This window comes from Lutra lutra, chromosome 2 (genome assembly GCF_902655055.1).
Source record: "Lutra lutra chromosome 2, mLutLut1.2, whole genome shotgun sequence".
NCBI classification, from domain to species: domain Eukaryota; kingdom Metazoa; phylum Chordata; class Mammalia; order Carnivora; family Mustelidae; genus Lutra; species Lutra lutra.
The window spans coordinates 184,576,622-184,598,969 of record NC_062279.1 but is presented as its reverse complement, the minus strand read 5'-3'; the positions used below and the strand labels follow the sequence as shown (position 1 = coordinate 184,598,969).

Here is a 22,348-nt window from a genome sequence, read left to right as displayed (position 1 = left end):
GCTCAGACGAGTACCTTCTGCTGCCCTTCTCAGAGGCCAACACTCATTTTTCTCCCTCTTTCTTCTCTAAAAAAGTCTACTGAGTTTTATTTTTTTCTTTGTTGACGTTCTTAAAAAACACTTTGCAGTCTGGATTAGAGCTGTTTACATCCAGACCTGGACTGGCTGCCTGCTGACCTTTGGTTAAAGTAAAGATTATTTCCTCCAGGCTTAACAAGAATGAATGTAACTTCAGGTCGGATTTTTAACTTTTTTTTTTTTTCAATTCTTCCACCTTTCTTTTTCTCTTTTAATAGCAAATCTACCAAAAAGATTGTTCTGCCAGGACCTTTTTTTTTTTTTTTTTTAAGTAATTTTACCTCTAGGATCCATTTTTGTTTTCTTAATCCTGATCCCCAGCCTGTCTTACTTCTGTTCTTGACAGCCCAAGAGCCGCGCTCTGCAGCCAGCACTGTCCTTAGAGAAAGGAAAATAAACCCAGTCCCCTGCTGGGATGAGCCGGAATCTGTAGAGGGAGAAATGAACCAGCCAGGGGACATTTCATTCTGGATTCCTTCATCAGTGACTTTTCTGAGATCTGTTTGCAAAGATCTTTGCAAAGGAATAAGCTGTTAGGAGTTACACTCATTTTCATCCCCCTGGAAATTCAAGGCGCTTGTTAACTCTTCAGAAAGAAAAATGGAAATAAGCTGAGCAAAGTTTGGTCTCAGACCCTCGCTTCTCACCACTGAGAATCTGCCTGGGGCCTTGTTGCCCATTTCTCTCTCCCTTCTTGGAAGCTCATCATGTTCTCTCACTGACTTTTGTCTGTTCTTTTCCCCCCATCCCCACCCCAGTGGTATGTTTGGATGGTGGCTACAAGGTTGTCCCTTAGCAGTCTTCTCACTTGATTCAGAGCTTTGTCAGCAGAAGAAAGGAAAGGATCTCCTCGATCCTGACTCTTTCTGGAGAGGAACGTGTCTTTAAAGTCACAGACCTCTCCACGAGACGCATTCCTCTGGATTACCATGGACTGTTAGCTCTTTGCACAGCAGTGATGTTATGATTAAATACATCCTTTCATCACTGTATGTCAAGGTCCTTCCCCACTAAAGGAACACAGCTCAGGATGCAATGCCTCCAGATAGACGAAAGGAAAGAAAATATGGAGGCTGGAATCCAGAGTCAGGTTATCTAGAAGGCACTTGGTCTCTTGGATAATTTACACACAAGTATTGTCCAAAGGGGTGAAGGACCCACAGTGGCTTCTGCCTGTAGTAATCCCATCTCTTGGTTCAAGTGGCGATAGGTCTGACTGGGAAACACACAGTGTCTTCCATGCACACTCATGAGCAGGTTACTCGACTTCTCAGAACGTCAGTTTCTTCGTCAGTAAAACAGGACACAAGCCTTATGATTGAAGTGCTCATGAGAAGCAAATGGGGTAACACGCTGAGGGCGTCGAGTGACCAGTGACTAGCGCTACATGGGGACCAAATAGAGGTGTGGGCTGTTCTTGAAGGAATTTTCCTGGGTGCTCGACAGAGATAGTCTGACCCTACCAAGATAAAAGATCTTCTGCGGTTGCCATCATTAGGAACCCTGATAGTTCTCGTTATGGTATTAATTGTACATAATTAACTCCGATGTTAACAGTTCAGAGAAAGAAAATAGGCAGGAGGCAGGAGAACGCTTAAACTACATCACATGAGCCAGGCCAATCGGTCTCTGCCTGCTCCCAAACATGCTTGGGAGCTGCGGGCCACTGCTGTCCTCCTGCCTTTCCCACCGCAAAGCTCTCACACCCCAACAGACGCACCGAATGTGGTCCTCCGCAGGCCTGCGGGGAAAATGTTCCTGTTGTCATTGACTGTAATCTCACTTGGCAGGAGGCCTTTTCTGCTTTCAACTATGCTCTCTCTCCTGGGCAGGGTGGGTGCTTGGTTTCCTCCAATCTTGCAGGTAAACACCCTTAGCCACAACCTGGTGATCTGCCATGCCAAGTCACCGGAACGAGGGGGAGGTGGCCAATTGGGAGCCTGCTCTACACTGGGGAAGGGGCCTTGTAGCTCCCTTGGAGATGATCACCTCACTCCTGGAATATCCCGTGCCATTGGATGACCTTGAGGCATGGCATGAGAGCAGAGGTGTTCCCAGGCTCCTCTAAGTCTCACCCTATCCTGAAAAGCTAAGGCAAGTTTTCATCGTTCACCAGCCGATCGAGGACAAGGGTTCATAACCTCAACCCTACTCCTGGCATGCTTAGAGGGTCCTGGAGAGGAACCCTAGCTTCCCTGCCCAGCAGCGTCCGTGTTTATTTACCTTCTGTTAGCATCAGATTGCCGGGGTTCCAAAGACAGCACTCTCTTATGCTAACAGCGTGACCTGTGATGATGATCAGACCCCCTTACCCCAGCTATAAAACAGGCTCGTTATGAGGAAGAAATGAGGGCAGTGTCCAAAGTGCTTAGACTACTACCTGACACAATGTGAGCTCTTGCTACTATTATTTTTCTAAAGGGAGGTGGAGTGCGACAGATCTGGGTTCGAGACCCAATTCCACCACGTAATGGACTTAAGCCGCTTCGTGCCTCTCGGTCGCACATGGCCTCATCTGGAAAATGGAATACTTCCCCAAACCAGTGCTGTGGTAAGGAACAAACAGGAGATGGTTTCGTGTGAAGTGCCTGGTCCGTGATAGAGTAGGGGCTCAATCAATTAACCCTCGTTGGATTAGTACAGGCATAGCTTTTGGTACACGCAGTACATACATGGCTGGATTGCAGTTTGCAAATACTGCTTTTTTTTTTTTTTTTTACAAGTGGACGAGTTGTGGAAAGCCTCCCTCTAGCACGGCCATCAGTGCCATTTTCCCAACAGCATTCGTTCCTTTGTGTGTCACATTTTGGTAATTCTCACCATATTTCAAACTTTTCATTACCATTATATGTGTTATGATGACGTGTGCCTAGTGGTTGCGACTCAATAGAATCTCAGATGATGGTTAACATTTTTTAGCAAGAAAGGATTTTTAAATTAAAGTCCACACATCACTTTTTTAGACGTAATGTAATGCCACACGTAATAGACTATGATAGAGTTTAAACTTTTATACGCACTGGGAAACCAAAAAATTCCCTTGACTCGCTTTATTATGCTATCTGCTTTGTTGTGAACTCGCTTTATTGTGGTGGTCTGGAACTGAACCCCATCTGTCTCTGAGGTGAGCCTGTAGAGGAAACAATGATTATTTCGGTTAAAGTTCATCTTCTCAGGTCATGCTACAGTTTGGACATAGCAATGTTGGAAAGAGTAATCAGCGGAGGGCCAAACACTCTTTGAGAATAACAGATTTCCCAAAAGGCCCCCAAAGGTTTAGACAGAAAACCCGTTAACAAGGATGATCTTGTTTATATTGGAGCTCCAGGGTAGGGTAGCTGCCCATCGAAAGACCTGGTCTTCTGCAGACCTGTGGCGGGAGGATTCCGTGAGGTCCATAAACAGTGGGTTCTCCCAGAGCAGCTATTCCCAGCTCCCTGGCTTCCAGTGTCTCCCTTTTGGATGTGAATTCCACAGTTGAGTGGCGAAAAGAGGTTCTGCTGCTGGGATTCTGACCACTTGAAAGGCCATTCTTGTAAGACACTGCCAAGAGAGGACACACGAGGGTGGCTCTGAAATGTGTCCTCCTCATCGCTTCAGCATTCATGGACCTCCTGCAGGTGACACATTCCTGATTCCTGACACTATTCCTGATATTTATGGGTTGGCACCACGCAGACTCGCTTTTATGTGGGTGGCATATTTCTGGTCCTCTGACAGTGCCTCCAAGCTGTCAAGGGCTTTTCAAAACTATTTGCAAGGAAGACTACATCTCTCTTTTTGGGTTAATGGGATTTGGCCATCTGTGATCCCCAAAGAATAAGGGTTAACATGAAAACCAGACATGTTGTTAAGTACAGAAACTGCACTTAGCTGAAATCAGAAACCAAGAATGTCAGTTGCCTCGTAAACCCCTTACCCTCACCATGTCCTCTTACCTCCTTTTGTTCTAAGTGAACAAAGACACCACAGTGACCTATTGCTTAGTTACATGGAGACGCCTCTCAGATCAATATAAGAAAGAACTTTCTAAGAATGAGAGCTGTCCAAAAATCCAGTAGGTTTCCTTTTTGGGGTACTGACTCCCCTGACACTGAAGGTCATTTTTTCTTGATATATTTGGCATATTTGTTTATTTGCTGTGTTTACATGTGCCCAGTATGTATTGAAAAATGAATGAGTGAATGCCAGAGAGAATTTGTGTTTCCTTAGTGACACATGTATTCATCTATAAAATGGGGGTTATATTGATCTCATAGCAATAGTCTCATGATTAAAAGAGAAAATAGACGTAGAGTACCCAGCACTGTGTCTTGCACCTCGTGAATTACTCATTAAATAGTAATCATTATTATGTTTTATTTTCTACTATATTCTAAAAAGGAGGAGGAAAGGGGCACCTGGGTGGCTCAGTGGGTTAAAGCCTCTGCCTTCTGCTCGGGTCATGATCCCAGGGTCCTGGGATTGAGCCCCACATCAGGCTCTCTGCTCAGCAGGGAGCCTGCTTCCCCCTCTCTCTCTGCCTGCTGCTCTGCCTACTTGTGATCTCTGTCAAATAAAAGAAAATCTTTAAAAAAAAAAAAAAGAAGAAAAGGAAGAAGAGATGCCTGCCTCAAGTAGGGAGTAGACAAAATGACTTCCGAATTTGAGATTTATAGTTTTTACAAGAATCTCTTCATTTCCATTCTTTTCATCCCTGCCCTTCTTCTGCCTTTCTGAAGGAACCTCTTCCCCTTGCTGTTGGGAACCATGCTCTTTGATGGGGTAGATTGACTCTACCCTAATACAACCATCGCAGTAGGTTCTGGCCCAATTCACCGGGCACGTTGTTGTTATTGGTGGTGATGTTTTTTACCTCACTAGTTTGTGCCTTGGAATGTGTGGATTTAAATTCCACCATTATTTTCCAGTGACTCTTACTTGCTTCTTGTGTTTGATGCATTTGTCACAGGCACACAAAAGGCTTCACCAATAGCAGAGTGGAAAACTCTCCAAGAATTTTCTTTAATAGCCTCTTGGCACAGTGCATGGCAACAGCACATGCATGATGGTGAGGTGTAAATATGTCATTGCCATCTGGGAGATGATTTGCATAACTTGCCTATGACTGCTTTTGGCAGTCACGTGGCCGTCTTTGAATAGAACGCTGCGCGGTTAGGTTCCTACGTACTCACATTAATATATGAGTCATCTAGTGTTTTCAAACTCCTCGTTCAGTATCCTTGTTAGATGTGCATTATGCTCTCTACAGCACGCACACACACTCAGCTGGTGTCTCTGTAGTCTTTTTCCCCTGGGGGCTCTAGCAAACTTGGCTTACCAGTCATCATGGAAACATCTGCATTCTAACTTAGTAATGGATTAAAAGAAAATTATTACATTTTTTTATGAGGGGAGCACTGCCTCCATAAGAATGGAGCAGTTTAAGTGGCTGTCATTCCCAACCTGCTTTCCATATCCCTAAACCATGGAGGGAAATGTTGGTGTGGATACTTGGGGATGTTTTCCACCATTCTGGGGGGGAATGCCCCAGGAAATACAGAGCTTTCTGTGTTAGTTTCTTCAGGCCACCATAACAGATTGCCATAAACCTGGTGGCTTAAGCCAACAAAAAGTTATTCTCTCACATTTCTGAGGCCAGAAGTTTGAAATCAAGGTTTTAGCATGACCTCACTTCCTCAAAAGGCTCCAGGAGAATCCTTCCTTGCCTCTTCCCACTTCTGGTGCTTCCTGGCATTTGTAACCTTGTGGGGTTCCTATCACCTTCTCGTACGTGTGTGTGTTCTCTTCTTCTGTGTCTAATGAAGACACTTGTCATAGGATTTGAGGTAAATTAGATAATCCAGGATGATCTCATCTCAAGATCCTTAATTCATCTTCAAGGGCCTTTTTTTTTTCTGATAAGGTTCTGGGGATTAGGACAGAGCAAGATGTTTTAGGGAGCCAACATTCCACCTGCTACACCCACACCCACCCCAACTGACATTCATAGACACAGGCTCTCCCACTACTTATATAGAATGATTCCTTGTCCATGAGGAGGCTGAAATATTGGTCAAAAAGTAGGTAAAGAGAGTTATAATAGGCAGTCTTCAAAACTATCATCATGTGTTTCTTTTTTTTTTTCATCATATATTTCTGTGTTCAAGGCACAATAGTGTTTTATGATCAAAAGACCTGCTGAGTTTTTTCAGTCAATAGTGTAATGTATCTGCAAAATCAAATCAGTAAAGGCCATCTTATGTTGCTTTGAAAGACAAGTAGTACCTTGGTTAAGGAAGCAACCCCTCCACTGAACCATCAGACCACAACTGGGTAGATGTCCACTTCTGGGTGCCATGTTTTCAAAGGGACCTCATCAAACTAGAGAGCATCCTGGGTGGACCCTTTACTACCAACTCAACTATCAAGGAAGACAACTGGAAGAACCAGAGACAAAAAGAAAAGATAAGAGAGAAACCACCAATTCCCTCATTAATGGGGGGTGGGGCTTGCCATGTTTTGAGGGAGTGAATGTGATCTATGTCACACTGAAACGTTGAAGAAACAAAAGGAAAGCATTTAGCTGTAGGAAAACTAATGAGCTCCCCGTCATTGTAGGTGTTTCAAGCAGAAGCTGATAGACCATCCTATAGGGCTTTTGTAAGGAGGATTCTTGTACTTGGGGAGAATCTAAGATTCTTACCCAACTCAAAGTCCTATGATTTCTTAAATAATTTTTTTTTTAAGATTTATTTATTTATTTGACAGACAGAAATCACAAGGAGGCAGAGAGGCAGGCAGAGAGAGAGAGGAGGAAGCAGGCTCCCCGCGGAGCAGAGAGCCCGATGTGGGGCTCGATCCCAGGACCCTGAGATCATGACCTGAACCGAAGGCAGAGGCTTTAACCCACTGAGCCACCCAGGCGCCCTGATTTCTTAAATAATTTTAAAATCTCAAATACAGGTCATCAAGTGACCGAACACCAATATGTCTATTTCTCTTCCTTGACTGGGGGATTTGCTCAGGCTCTTCCCCTACCTTAATTTCTTCCCACTTGTCCAAACACCCTTAATCTTTGATGATCATCCCTGAAACCCAACTATTCCATGAGCTGTCCTAACCATTCTGGGTCACATTATACTTTTTCTTACCTCTTTTCCTCCACAACTTGTCCCTGTCTCTTATGGGGGGGCAGGGGGCGGTACACAGATCATACTCCTTGCCATATTCATTGTGTATTTTTTTTTTTGCAGTGCTTTAACATTGTTTTCTGTAGGTAAGCTCCTTCTTTTCTAATTAGACCTAAATTTACTGAAGATAAAATTGAATTCCTTATGGGAGGTCCCACAGAATTCAAGACCAAGGCCAGGCATGGCATAGGTGATCAATGAATATATATAGAATTAAAACATAGCAGAAACAATATTGAGAATTCAAATATCTTCCTTCACTTTGTCTTTCCCTCTATAAAATTTGGTTATCTGTTTTTAAAAAAAAAAAAAAAGCATTTAGTGAATATATTTTTCAGCCTTGGGTAGAAGAACGTCATCCTGCTTTTCCACGCCTCTCCTCTGACATTAGCGCTTCCCAAGATTCTACGGCGAGTATTTGCATGAACAGAGTCCTTGGTCAAGCCAAAATAGTCTGTCTTCATTCTTGTTGTTGGCAGGGGGTCAGCTCCATTCCATCATGTTGGTGGACCAGGAGATGGAAAGACATTTTTTTCTGGGACAGAGTTCTTACAAACAAACCCAGGTAGGAAAAGGGGTGCCATGATACCCAGACGAGAGGCAGTAAATCTTCAGTCAAGAGAGGCAAAGCTCCTCTCCAAGCAGCTTGTAAAAGATCTTCCCGGGGCTACTAAAACTTGTATTTAATCCACTTGCCCCCTGGGACTCTTTTCACCTGAACACTTCTCTTGTCCTTCCCATTTTCTGGCTCTCTGTGTTCTCGGCTGTGAACCCCAGACATTGTGTCTCCTCTCAGTTTGAGTTTCCTTTAATTTCTTGAAAATATTTAAAGACCTCTTTAAAGACCATTTAGATTTATTTTTTCTGTCCCTTCTAGTGTAGGCAGCACTATGCAGGCTGGTGTCACTCGTAGATGCAAGGAATGAATTGCTTGCTCTCTCTTGGAGATCATGGATTTTGATAAGAAGTAGGATCAGACCTAACCCTGACCTTCACAACAGTCCATAAGCACCTGCCTTCTTTGTGTTCTCTCTCCTTTTTCTGGAAATGTATATGGCGCCCCTGCTCCCTCAGCCCCCACTTCAACCCCTCTTGGTTCAAAGACAGTTTTTAGCCCATGTGTGACCATTTCTATTCAGGTCCCTAAAGCATTTAATTCCTCCCTATTACTGATGTGTCTAGAAGCTAAGGAAGAGCCCCCAGAGCATTTGTTCACTCTCTTATGTCCCTTAGTTCACAGTTGGTATTTCTTAAAAATTGATGGTACCTTATTGATACCTCCAAGTTTCACACAGTCTATCTATAATTTAAAATGTAATTATAAATCTACTTTGTTTGCTAGAGAAAGATAGAGCTTGCGCTAACTTTGGCGATCACTCCCCCTCACCCCCACCAATAATCTAATTTAGGAGTTCCAGGCAGGGTCATGGCAGGCCGTGGTTAGACAAACATGCCAGCTGATAATTATTTTAGAAAGAGAAATGAGGCCACCGATGTGAAGAATTTCCCAGCACTCTTCCATTCGATTCCTACATGAGTGTATTTCTGGTCTTCACGGTCCGGGATGGTGTTCCGGACTGACTGAGATCTCTGCACTAAGGTGTGGCCTCCATGACCAGTTTGAACCCTGTCCTGCAACCCTTCTGCTCTGCATAGCTTCATCCAAAGTTCAAAGCATCCCCAATGATTAAAAAAAAAAAAAAAAAAAAAAACTCCATCTCTGTTTCTTTTTTTTTTAAGATTTTTTTATTTTATTTATTAGACAGAGATCACAAGTAGGCAGAGAGAGAGAGAGAGAATGGGAAGCAGGCTCTCTGCTCAGCAGAGAGCCCGATGCAGGGCTCGATCCCAGGACTCTGGGATCATGACCCGAGCCGAAGGCAGAGGCTTTAACCCACTGAGCCACCCAGGCGCCCCTCCAGCTCTGTGTCTTAAAGCTGAAAGTTCCCTCGGAAATCCTCCAGCATAGGGGTTCTTAGTCATTATGGGTTTGTGTAAAACACTGGGGTTGGTGGAAAGGATTAGGAGATTTTGAACAACATTGAACACGTCAGCAGAACCCAGGAAGCAGCCCCACCACAGGAGGGCAGAACCCCACACTGTTTACAGGGTCACAGAGTCCCTGCTGGAGGGGATGCTTGTCACTTAACGACACACTCTCAAAACAAGGCTCTTTTGGGATCCAGTCATCTGGTGATCATTTCGGGGCCTGGCTTAGATGTCTCTTCTTTCCTCTCATGGGAAGCAAATTCTTCCTCCGACTTAAGAGCCCTTTGGTGAAAGGCTCACCTAGGGGGGGCCCAGGTGTCTAGGACACCTCCTTAGACACTTTTTTTCCAGTCCTTGTGCAGCTTTTTGTCTTGGTCTTTTTCCTTTCCTTTCCTTTCCTTTCCTTTCCTTTCCTTTCCTTTCCTTTCCTTTCCTTTCCTTTCCTTTCCTTTCCTCGTCTTTCCTTTTCTCTTCTTTTCTTTTCTTTTGAGGCGCGTCCAGAGCTGCAGGACTTCCGGTTCCTGTCACTGGCCTTCCATCTGCTGCCCATGGCCTCACTTCTTTAACTTTTTCATTTTCATTTATTGGGGGTGTCAGTGAGTGTTCATGGAGGTTTGCCCTCTGGATGAAACAGTGATCTCTGACTTGCCATGCTTTTAAATGGTTTCCATTTCTCTTTGCTCCTGTTCAGGTTGTCAGTACATTTGGGAACAAGATGTATCAAAATATAAGCACCCTTGCAGACAAATGGGAGAGTCCAGAGCCCCAAATACCACTCATTCTTGGGATCGGGTTATACGCCGCGGATTCCGATACTCGAGTGTTTAACCAGTGAGGAATTTCTGTTTAAATAAATCCACCTAATTCCACTAAATATCTTTGCGTTTTCTAACCTCTGTTCCCAGCCTCTGCTTTTCCACTTTATTGCCCTGGATTTTGTTTTCCCCTCTGGGCTCAGGAATTGCTGATAGCTTTCTCCAGGCCTCAGGGCAGTGTCTGGCTCAGAGCAGGCCAGGACTACAGTGACCGCAGTGGCCCGAGAAAGCAGACGCCGTCCTAGGCTCTGTGCACAGTTAGTCTGTTTCATGCTGTCCTGGAGTTTTGGGGTTCATTCTACCCGTACACTGTAGGAGGGACCCTGAACCATCAGGGAGTTTCTGGAAGAGAGTGGTCAGCCTCACAGAGTCTAGGGAAACTAGAAGGAATGCCAGAAAGGCTAAGGCTAAGGGGTGGGTGTGGGAAATGGGGTGTCTTCCAATAATTAAGGGACTTCAGAAATTTGACATATTCTTTTGTTTTGTTGTTGTTGCTGTTGTTGTTTTGAATGTGACATGTTCTAAACAGCTTCTAGGAGAAATACTGGCACCATGGAGGGGATAGATGAGTTCTAGAGAAGCAAATTTTTGTTCTGTCTGCAGACTGTTCCTCCTAGAAGTTCAAGCTCTCCAATGCAGGACCATCTATTTTCGAAGGTAGGAAAGGGCTGTTTCATGTAGGGACCTTCTCTCAAGGTCCCTTTCAACACAAAGAGCCTATGGCTATCAATGTTTCATCTTTGTCAAGGTCAAAGTCCAATGCAGTACACGCTGCCTTTGATGGTGAGGATGAATTCTTTTTAATAATATGACACCCCATCACCGTTGTTGTAAAGCTGTGACTCATACAGCCATTCAGGAGGAGCTGTGGAGTCAAGTCTTGTCCTTTCAGGATGAGGAAAATGTGAAATTGTCAGTGCAGCCTGCCAAATGACATATGTATCCATTGTCTCTCCAGCACAGTGTATGATTTTCCCTCGGGTTACCATTTCTGCAAAGCCAGGGTGCATTTAAAGGAGAATTAGCAGGACACCAGCACACCAGAGACCCCATTATTCTGGTCGGTTCTGTCATGCAGACATTTTCCCTCTCCCAAACAGTTTATATCCCCAAGGCTGTTCTTAAGACTATATTGGATTTTAACGTGCAGGTGACAGGTTACAAATGACCTCTCATGAGCTCGCAGACAGTGCTGACTCGCGTTGGCTCTGGAATGTGGCTTTGTTGTCTGCCAGAGAAGTTCAGAATTTGTAAGTTAGGTGGAAGAAGCTTCTGTACACATTCCAGGTGTGACCATACCCCGGCGAGAAAGGAAGCAGGGATGGGGATTTTTACTTTTCCTGGCACTTCTCACCACTATGCTGGTGGACTCCACGTACCTCTCAAAGTCTCCCTGGGCTTCTGCTGCACCTCGAATCACAGGAGAGATGGAAAACATCATTCCTAAACCACACGAGGGTTCTACGAAGGAAGGGCACGATTTTCACCCCATTGCCCCATACACACACCCAAGGAGGGAGTCGACTTCCCTTCTCTTTCTCCAAACTGCAAGAAAGCCAGATTGCAGCTCTGTCCTCTCACCTCAGCCAGGGCCAGAAGTGCTGAGGAACTGTGCACTCAGGGACGTGAATGACTCCAAGCTGACGGGCCCTCTCACTTACTTTTAGAAGAAAAAATAGCTTACCTTTAAGCCATAATGATTTTAGATAATTTCTTATCAGTTCAGCAAGGCACATACATGTCTTAAAAACATGATACGTCATATGTGTTTAGGAGATGTAAACTGGAAAGAAGACACCTCAAATTATATTAATCATATATATTTTTTAAAGATTTTATTTATTTAATTGACAGAGAGATAGAGAGCACAAGTAAGCAGAGTGGTAGGCAGAACGAGAGAGAGAAGCAGGCTCTTTGCCGAGCAGGGAGCCTGATGCGGGGCTCAATCCTAGGACCTTGAGATCATGACCTGAGCCGAAGGCAGAGGCTTTAACCCACTGAGCCACCCAGGCGCCCCTATTAATCATATTTTTTAAAGTCTACCTACTTCTTTCTTTAGAGCCCGAACTGCTTTTGTTTTTTTTTTTTTCCAATTCTCTCATAATTTGTGTCTATTCATTTAGGCTTTATTTAATCTAAAACAAAGTTGGAAAATATATACAGGAGTGTTTACATTAATATTATGTCAGGAATCTGATTAGGAATCACATGCGCAAGCACCGGGGAAGTCAAATTTCCCTTCACAAAACAAAAAAGGAAAGAAAAAAGAATTGGGATTGGAGCTAGAACCCGCCATTTTTGCTTGCCCATCCCATCCATCTGGTCTCGGGCATTCCAGAGGTCAGTAAAGGCAAAGAATACTTTTAATCAGAGCCTTGGAAAAAATCTATTAGCAATGGTCCTGCAAAGATTTTAAACCTCATTTCCTGGGGCTCTTATAGTCGACCAGTTACATTCCGACCAGTCATGATGAGGAAAGGTGCTGGGACACAGCACAGCGAAACGGTTAGGAACAGAAGCTGAAGTCATCATCACTTCTTGGTTTGTTTCTTTTTTGGTGAAACTGGCAAGTTAATTCCAAGTCACACTTCAACTTCTTCATCCGTTAAATGAAAACAAACAAAACCCAGCAACCCCCGGGGATCTGCATGGATTAAAGAACACGGTCTATACAAGCCCCCCAGGACAGCGCCGGGCACATGGTAAATGCTCAGAAACTGTTAGAAAGCAAAGAAAAAAAGATTTTCCCAAAAGCTGACCACCCAGAACAAAGGAAAACCCTCTGCCTTATTAGCACAGAATCCTAGAACTCTGTCATTGAAAGGGACTTTACAGAATCGGTCTGGAGGCTTGCCTTTTTTTTTCTTTTTTTTTAAACTAGGGTTCTTCCAACAGAATAGTATAAGGAAACTGATGTGTCAGAGACATAAAATTGGAGTTGGAACTGAGTGGGGTGGGCACAGCTCTGCCCAAACTGCCTTCCCATCTTCCTTCCCCTGGAAGATCCTGAGGCATCTGGCATGTTCCAGAACACCATCTGCAAAACCAAAAATCTGGTCCAGCTCCATCGTTTCACCCATAAGACCCAGAAATGTGAAGTTGGCTTTTTGATGGCACAACCAGAGTTGCAACTGCATTCCTGTCACTTTCCAGTACAGCACAACGAGAAAGAATGGACAGGACCCAAACACGTGGGAGCATTTGACCGAACTCTTGTCAGAGTTCCAAATGTGTGCACTTTTTTCCCTATAGTGGATGATCATCTTTTGGGTGGCCCATTTCCGTTTTCTTGTTGACTTTTGGACTGTTTTTCATGCCACTTAAAGCATTTCCTGTGTGGTTCCAGTACCTTCTATCAGCCTTGAGGACACATAGCAGCTGTGTATGTTTCCATGAAATTTGACTAGAGAACAACTTCACCCCCTTCTGCACTCTCTACCTTAGCCTTCTGTGGTCTCTTTCAACGCCAAATAAAATGCTGTGATTTCTGAATGTTTTCGCTTCCGGGACATTTTTCTTCAACCCCTTGACCAGAGTGTTCTTTCAGGTGTACTTTAAGTCCAGAAGTGTAAACACGAAGTTGACCCAGCGAGAGCCTGAAATCAATGTCTTTTCTTTTTGAGATAAGGCTGCGCTCCTACAAACAACCTTGGACTTCATCTGATAGAGAAAAATGATGGAACGTGGTTTAGGAATGCCGTGGCATCTCCAAATGCAGCGGGCTTCCTGTTAGGTTCTTCATGTGTCTTTATGTTCTGGTGGAATGCCTAATGTCTATTTGTTTACTTTCCAAAATGAAGAAAGCCAAGGGGGCAGTGGATGAGGGAGGGTGCAGGATTTTTAATCCTCATGACAGTCCACCTAGAGTCACATAGTGCATGCTTCTGTCCGCACTGGTCACGCAGGTTGCCAGGTACCTGTGCTCACGCCTGCCTCCCCTGCACTGGGGACTCCACGAGAGCAAGGGCATGTCCTTGAAAGCTTCCGTGAAGGTCTCCTCAATACCAAGCTTACTGCCTAGCTCAGAGCTGGTGCTCAAAACATATTTATTGAATGATTCCAAGACGCTTCTAGTTATTAATCAGGAATGTTAAAATCTCCATTATTTGGACTCCTATCCCAAAGGAAAATGCATAGCGTGATAGTATTACACTGGTTTTAAATATGTGTGTGTGTGTATTATTAAAAGAAAGCAAAAAAGGCCAGTTATAGGAACTATAGCTTTCAGTTTCTAGCTCAATGGAGCTAGATGGGAGACCAGATAAATTCGGTAACAAATGCGTGTAAAAATGGTAGCTGATAACTGCCTGAGCACTTACTGTACTCCAGATATGACTGTAAGAGCTCTATGTCTCATATCTCATTTCATCTTCACAGCAACCCTAGGAGGTAGGCTGTTGCTATTTTCCTCCCACAGATATGGATTAAATCACTGGCCACAGCAGTGGTGGGATTCGAACCCGGGCAGTACGGGCCCAGAGCCCACGTAACCACTAAGTGACTGATTGAGTGGATGAAGTGCGTACAGAAGAGATCGTTCCCTCAGCACAGTGAAAATACAATGGACCCGGCAGCTCTCATTTCTTCTCAGATGATTTAACTGAAGGCTCTGATGTCCTACATTTTCTGAGTTTTAGAGAAAGTTGGGAAGAAAGATAAGAAAAAGTCATTAGCTTATTAACTGTTTTTCTTCTTGTACCAATCTGACAGAGCATTTTATTTTTTTAAAAGATTTTATTTATTTGACAGAATGAGAGAGAGAGAGAGAGAAAGAGAGAGAGCACATGCAGGGGGAGCGGTAGACAGAGGGAGAGGGAGAAGCAGGCTTCCCACTGAGCAGGGAGCCTGATGCATGGCTCGATCCCAGGACCCTGGGATCATGACCTGAGCTGAAGGCAGCAGCTTAACCAACTGAGCCACCCAGGTGTCCCCTGACAGAGCATTTTCTGAATCACTGGTCTAACTGAATTTTATTAACCATTTATATTTCTTAGGGCACACTTCTTTTGAGTTTCTCTGGGCATTTCCCACATAGTACCCAATGGTTTTTCCCACCCCAAAGTGAGGATGTTAAAGGTAAACATTATCACCACTAGGATGGATGGTAAACTGAGGCATAAGGAGCAAGGTCCCTTACCCAAGGTCATGTCGGTCACCAAGGTGGGCAGTGAGCCCTGGCCTTCTGAATCACAGCTTGGTTCCCTGCCCGCTGGTGGCAGAATTTCACATCCATCATAAGGCAAGTCTTCAGGTGGCCGTGAAAATGAAGATGAGCTGTCTTGTTCTCTTTCAGGTCTGTGGATGGCTCCTGGAAGATCTTGACTTTCTCCTGAGGACACCCTGTTTTCCTGGGTCAATTCCCTGTCAGAGCGTCTCCCCAGCTGACCATGAGCCAGCCAGACCCCTCCTGTCACCCAGATCCCAGCCCTGCACCCCTGTGTGTGGTCTGTGGCCAAGCCCACTCCCCCGAGGAAAACCACTTCTACACCTACACCAAAGATGTGGACGATGACCTCATATGCCACATCTGCCTGCAAGCTTTGCTGGACCCTCTGGACACGCCCTGTGGTCACACGTACTGCACCGCGTGCCTCACCAACTTCCTGGTGGAGAAGGACTTCTGCCCCGTGGACCGCAAGCCGCTGGTGCTACAGCATTGCAAGCGCTCCAGCATCCTGGTCAACAAGCTCGTCAACAAGCTGCTGGTGACCTGCCCGTTCTCAGACCACTGCACCGAGGTCCTGCAGCGCTGCGACCTGGAGCAGCACTTTCAGACAAGGTAGGGTCTCCTTGTGGGCCTGCCCCACGCAGCTCCATCCTCTCTGGGTGGGACATCTGGGCTTGTCTGCCCCCTGGAGCAGTGCTATCCTTGGGGACGAGGGCTCTGCGACATGCCTGTTCTCTGCCTTCTTCTCTGCAGCTGGTAAACGCAAAGGGAACCTTCTAGGTGTTGATTCCTAGGGTTCAGTGTGAGAACACAGCATGAGATAGAGCTGTGGCGTGTGTAGGGGTGAGGGGGAGTGGGTTATTTTATGACGGTAACATACACATAACATAAAATTTTCTACTTGAACCATTTTAAGAGTATGGTTGAGCCCCCTTAAGTCCATTCACATTGTCATGCAGCCGTTACCACCATCCTTTCTCCAGAACTTTCTTCACCTTCTGGAATTGAAACCATACCTATCAAGCCAAAACTCGCCATTCCCTCCTGTCATTGCCTCTGGTAACCACCATGCTACTTTCTGCCTCTATGAACTTGACTGCTCTAGGAACCTAACAGAAGAGGAATCGTACCATATCTGTCCTTCTGTGACTGGCTTATTTCATATGTGTGCATTCTGAAATGTCAGAAATCCTGGAAAGATCTGATGAGGGGCTTTCTCTGGGGCTCATGATCCCCAAAAAATTTCCTGGCAGGCATTGCTTATCTTTTCTTCAGAAAAAAGAAGTCTCCCAATTTGATTCATGATTATTAAAATGTCCTCTGTATGGGAATTGACAAAGCCCAACTCTTCTTTGAGGAGATGCGAGGTATTGTCAACCAAGTTTTCAATGGAGAAATGTAGACAACTGTTGTCTTCCAGGGACTTTTCTGCTAGGTTTTTGGGCAAGGTACACAGAGGGGGCGGAGGTATGGTGTGACCACCCCTGCTGGTGGCCAGCACCATGCCCTCTACCTGTCTGCCCCTTATGTTGTCCACTTAGATCGTCATGTTCCTGGGCATCCCCAGTGGATGGTCTCTGGACAGCCCTGATCTCGTTGCCCATGAGACACTCTCTTAGAACATTTAAGGCGCATAAGAGAGGGTGAACAGTAATACCATAATTATTCATAAGAGGAAATGTGGAAACTAGTGTTTACCTTGGTTCCTGTCATGACAAGGGCAAGAGGTAGGTGCAGATATTTTTTTCTAAAGGTCACATACCTTACGTTGTGAATCTGAGTCTTTGTTTGTTGGGACAGGCAGATTCTCTGACATGGGAGCTTGCATCCAGGCCAGTGGCCAGCTGTAAGGCGTAGCACTTATTTTCCAGGCTAATTATGTCCGTGAACTTACTTTTCGCCCCCAGGATATTGAATGAAAGGCATCTAACTCAGGTTTGTGGGTTGCCTCTGACTCTCTGTTGTTGGCATCTAAACTAGGGTACCTCTCTTCTCATTGCCCAGAAGGAGGTGTGGCCAGAGGAAAAGGGGGTGAGGGAGTCCCTTTGTGACCTTTGCTGGAAGTTTGGCCCAGCGTGGGGAGGCACTCTCTACAGGGAAGTAGGTCTGGGGCAGGTCAGAGGGCCAAGGCAGGGGCCTCACTGGCTAGGGGGCTGAGGAGCAGTGGAGGACAAAGGCCCTGGTAGAGCTCCCTGCACCCAACACAGTCCCTGTTCCCAACATTTGAATCCTCTACCTTTGTTTTGGGAGCTGAGTTTCCTATTGTTGCTATACCAAGTGATCACAACTCAGGGGCTGCAAACCACATACATGGGTTATTTTATAGTTAAGAGGGTTAGAAGTCCCATCAAGGCTTTGGGAGGGCTGATTCCCTCTGGCTCTAGGAGAGAATCCCCTTCTTTGCCTTACCTCGCTTCTGGAGGCTGCCTGCCTTCCCTGGCTTGTGGCCTCATTCCCCATCTTCCAAGCCAGCAGCGTATGATCTTCCAGTCTCTGCCTGTCTGTCTGTCTGTCTCTGTCTCTGGGTCTCTCTGTTTGTCAATCTCTTTGTTTCTCTCTATCTCTCGCTCTTTTTTTTTTTTTTGAAAAGATTTTATTTATTATTTGAGAGAGAGAGAGCATGAATGGGGTAAGAGGGAGACACAGACTCCACACCAAGCAGGGAGCCCAACATGGGGCTCGATCCCGAGACTCTGGGATCATGACCTGAGCTGAAGGAAGATACCCAACCAACTTTCTGTTTGTCTCTGTCTCTCTCTCATTCTCTCATCTCTGTTTCCATCATCACATCTCTCTCTCTGTGATTCTGGCCTTCCTGCCGCCCACTTGGTAATTACATTGGACCTAGCTGGATAATCTATATCATTTCCTCATCTGAAGATCCTTGATTTAGTCACATCTGCAAAGTCCCTTTTGCCCTGTAAGGTGACATGTCCACAGGCTCTTGGGATTAGGAGGTGGCCATCTGTTGGGGCAGGCATTGTTCTGCCTGCTACAGGAGCTCCACAGGGGAGGGATAAGAGAAGGGAGAGCAAAGGAAAGAAATGGGGGTGGTCTCTGGAGACAACGTGAACACAGCGTCTCCTCCTCATCTCCTCATCAAGAACTGATTGAAGCCCAGATTATCAAAATCTAGGGATAAGATGGCATATGGATCGGAGGGCAAGTTCGCAACAGAAGTGGTGCAGAAAAAGGGCCAGGAAGAAGCAGCTGGGGTCCTCGGGGGTCTCCACGAGAGAGAGAACACTGGCTCCCCTCAGCTGCCCAGAGTGGGAAGGTCATTCACCCGCCCACACACCTCAAGGAAGCCCAGGGAAAAGTCTGGATAAATCCTCAGCTGATAATGATATGCACAATTGAAAAACAGCAGTGAGGAAAGAACCCAAAACTAATTGAAATCACCTCTTCACACCGAGGCCTCAGAGTTTTTCACAGGCACCCAGCAGCAGCTCCCTGTGGAGGGGAAAACTCCCACATAAGGGAGCTGTGGGCCTCAACACCCGCTCCTGGTCTGCCCCACACATCAGCTTCCTAAGTAGGTTGAAACCAACATTTCCAAAAATATGTTGTATATATTAGTCATCAAATGCTTAATATACCCTCTCTTCCCTTCCGCCTTGTGAGCATTTGATTGGCAACAATTCGAAACCTGGAGCTCATCCAGGACCTGACTCTGGAGCCCTGTTAGGTATTGGGCCAACAACTGGGCCAGTGGACCATCTCTTTCCCTATCCCTCAGAACAGGTATGAATATTAAATTCTTGGGACTCTGGAGTCCCTTTAACTGGGAACCACCAAGAGGTAAGCAGGAAGCAAGTATTTACCTTACATTTCTGTAAGAGACCTTCAGGTTGGTAGCCACAAGTACCAGAGCGTGGTCATGCATTTGTACTAGAAGATAGCTTTCTCTGTAAATTTTGCATTTCAGTTTCAGGATTTATAATGGAATGGATTTTTTAAAATATTATTTGGCTTGTGGCATTGGAATAAATAGAAACTGGGCAGGCTCAGGGTTGATCTAGTAAGGAGACTTAACTACCATTCCAGTTGAAGATCACCGTGTGACCCGTGTGGATCCACACGCTCTTCCAGTGGGTCCCAGTACCTGAACAGTCCCAGACTTCCTGGGGAACTGCAGATGTAGGTTTCTCCACCTGTAGAATGGGAACTTATTTCAGTGGGTTCTTTGAATACAAAATTCTTCAGAAGTGAATCACATTCAGAATGTTGCCATTGTCCCTCTAGGTAAGATGTGATAGAGAAACAACCTTCCCCTCCGCCGAGGTCTCTGTTTATGACTTGTCCATAGGTCCACGCTCAGCCTAACCTTTGACTTGAGCCCGAGAGGCAGGCAGCATCACGTCTTTAAACAAACGGTGCCTGTTTTCTCCAGAATTCATGTCATTCATAAACATTGTTGTAAACATTGTTATCTGGCCACTTGAGACCCTGAGTTGAATGTAAATCCTTAGGACAACTGTTCCTGACTTCAGATGAGAGGGTTCTTCCAGGAGAGTAAGCCTGAGCACATGAGCTAATGTTTGGAATCTTCTGGCTACTTCCATTGACCTCTGTCCTCTTAGATGCCTGTGGACTCCCATCGCATGGGTCTCCTGCAAAGAACTCTCATGCGGGTGATAGTCTTGTTGAGTCCAGAGACAGACAGCCTTCTTATCCAAAGGTCATTGCCAGGAGACATGGCAGAGCTTCTCTAGGGGCCGGTCCCATGCATCTCTCTTGGCCCAGAGCAGGGAGAGGATGTGTGGGGGGAGAGCCTTCACTTCCTCGCTCCTCAGTGGGAGCTGTCTGAGGCTCAAGGCTACATGAGTCTTGTGTAATAGCATCATCTGCGTGTATAATATTTATCAAGGATCTACAATAGGCCTGGCCCAGAACGAAAGAAGCATCTATACACGCCATGATTTCTACCCCTGAGGAAATGACATTTGAAGTGGAGAAGTTGACATCTCATGCACATTGAATTGTTTCATAGGATAAGTCCATTTGCCCTTCAGTTTCTATCTTATGGAAGATAATAACTAGGGGAGATAATAAAGCTGACACTTAAGCTACACTTGAGCAGGAGTAAAGAGATCATGGTTTGGTGTTTTGAAAACAGCCCTGAATGAAAATGTGTATAATTGGCCCAAGACACACCTGACTGAAGGCTCCTTGGATTTGGTTTGGTTTGGTTTGGTTTGGTTTGGTTTGGTTTCATTTAATTAACTTCACTCCCCAAGTCCTGGGAGTTTCTTCTCCAAAAACCTGCCCCAGACCTTTCTTGACTTGTACTCCCAGGAGGTGGCCCCTTTCGTTAGTGTGTTCTGTACAACACAGACTCAGTAACCGCCTGTAGTGTAGGGAGAATTCTGCTGCCAGAGGAAAGGTCTAGGGGAGAATTGCCCTCTAGAAAGAGGGGTAGGCTACAAATCTTGTTGGTCACATTAGCCAGGCTCCACATTTCCCCATAACTGTGTTTTGACATACATTCTTCAAGTGACATTCCAATCCCGAACCCAACTCTTTCCTGGTTCCTACCTGGCTGAGAGCTGCTCTTGGCACTCTTCTGGGCACAGAAGAAATGAGGCAGTTGTCCTGCCTTGCCTTCTGGGAGAACCTTTGAATTTCTATCATGCTCCAAGGAATTTGCTAAAGAAACAACATTCTTGGGGCACTCATGTCCTGAAATCTTCCATACCTTTTTCCTTTCTTCTTGGACATTTGTTATCCATCTGTATGAATGCTTGACCCCTGCCCTGGCTCTTGGCCCATTTGAAGTCCTGAAGTCCTTTTGTTTTGTTTTATTTTATTTTGCTAATTTGCTTCTGATCAAGAAAGATTTGTCCAAAGTTGACTTGTGAACCAAGTTGAATTCTAGTTCCTTCAACAAATACTTATTGTGCATCTACTTGTTCTAGGCACTGTGGGGAGGATACAGTGCAGAACAAGATCAGTAGAACTCCTGCCTTCAAGGAGTTCCCTGTTTAGTGAAAAGAGACAAGAAAACAGGAGGTTATGGGTGATATCTGAGATGACATTTAAGGTTAGATAGAAGTTAGGCAAAGGGTACAAGGTTTAGGGTTAGGACAATTTACTGGCAATGTTGCTGCCGAATATGGCCGTTTGAAGGTGGGTTCTATCCCAAAGGGATTGTATTAGGATTACATCTGATGGCAGATATTAGAAAATTCAAATTATATTGGTTTAATTTTGCAAAAGTTTCATTTTTCTTATATAACAGAATGTATAGGGGTAGGAAGTCCATGACTAGTAGGATGTTATCATGATGCCATCAGGAGGAACCCAGGCTCTTTCTGCTTTGCTGATTAGCTTTCATCCTCAATTTTGTCACCTATTGGTCCCAAAATGGCTGCTCAAACTCTATCATCACTTCTAAGTTCCAGGCAGAAATAAGTTCAGGGTAGGAAGAACTGGCCGGAAGAGCAAATCGACAATGTGCAAATTGAGACTTTTGCTTTAAAAAGCTTTCTGGGAGGCCTTACCCACTAATTCCTGCTTCTACCTCATTGTCCAGTATTGTGTTATATGGCCACCCATCTGTGAGAGAGGCTAAGGTGCATTACCACCGTGAACTAAACCTAGTTTCTGTTCAAAGGAAGAAGAGAAGATCAGATCTTGGGTGCCTAACCCACAGTTTTTGCAGGAGTGACATAAGCAACAACAACAAAACAATTCCCTCATTTTCATGTTGCATTCATATCCCTTAATGAATTTTATGCAAGGAGGTAAAAGGACAAGCATCCTTCTTTTGTCATCGAGACCTGGAGAGGCACTCTGACATACCCAACATTATCAGAAATACAATCTAGCACACTGTGAAACCCACAGCCTTTTTTTAGACACCATGCTCTTCCTGAGCCATGATCTATCCAGCAGATCCTGGACCCTGGAGAAGAGCATGTCCCAGGACTCCATGAAACTCCATACTCAGGAAAAGGCTGTAACATTTCATGTCCCGAACGGCACAGGAGGAAAGAAGAGAAAAACAAAGCCTCCTGGAGATTGGCGCTGAGCTGCCAGCTGGGCTCATTCACTGTTGCGAGTGGTTATTATTCATTATTATCATTATTAATGATAATTTTTATAACGATAGCTGACACTCATTG

General features: G+C 45.1%; 1 protein-coding gene across 9 annotated transcripts in view; it reads left to right on the top strand.

The window, feature by feature from the left end:
- Window positions 1–22,348, top strand: part of LNX1 (ligand of numb-protein X 1) — a 176,571-nt gene that overhangs the window by 57,818 nt on the left and 96,405 nt on the right. For 8 of the 9 annotated variants that reach the window (XM_047719282.1, XM_047719290.1, XM_047719285.1 and 5 more), the window contains one exon: window positions 15,348–15,833. In XM_047719282.1, coding sequence (XP_047575238.1) covers window positions 15,442–15,833 — 392 coding nt within the window. In that variant the 5' untranslated portion in view covers window positions 15,348–15,441. Of the gene's footprint in view, window positions 1–2,499; window positions 2,630–15,347; window positions 15,834–22,348 lie in introns of all 9 variants that reach the window. The other variant, XM_047719289.1, reaches the window with a different exon arrangement.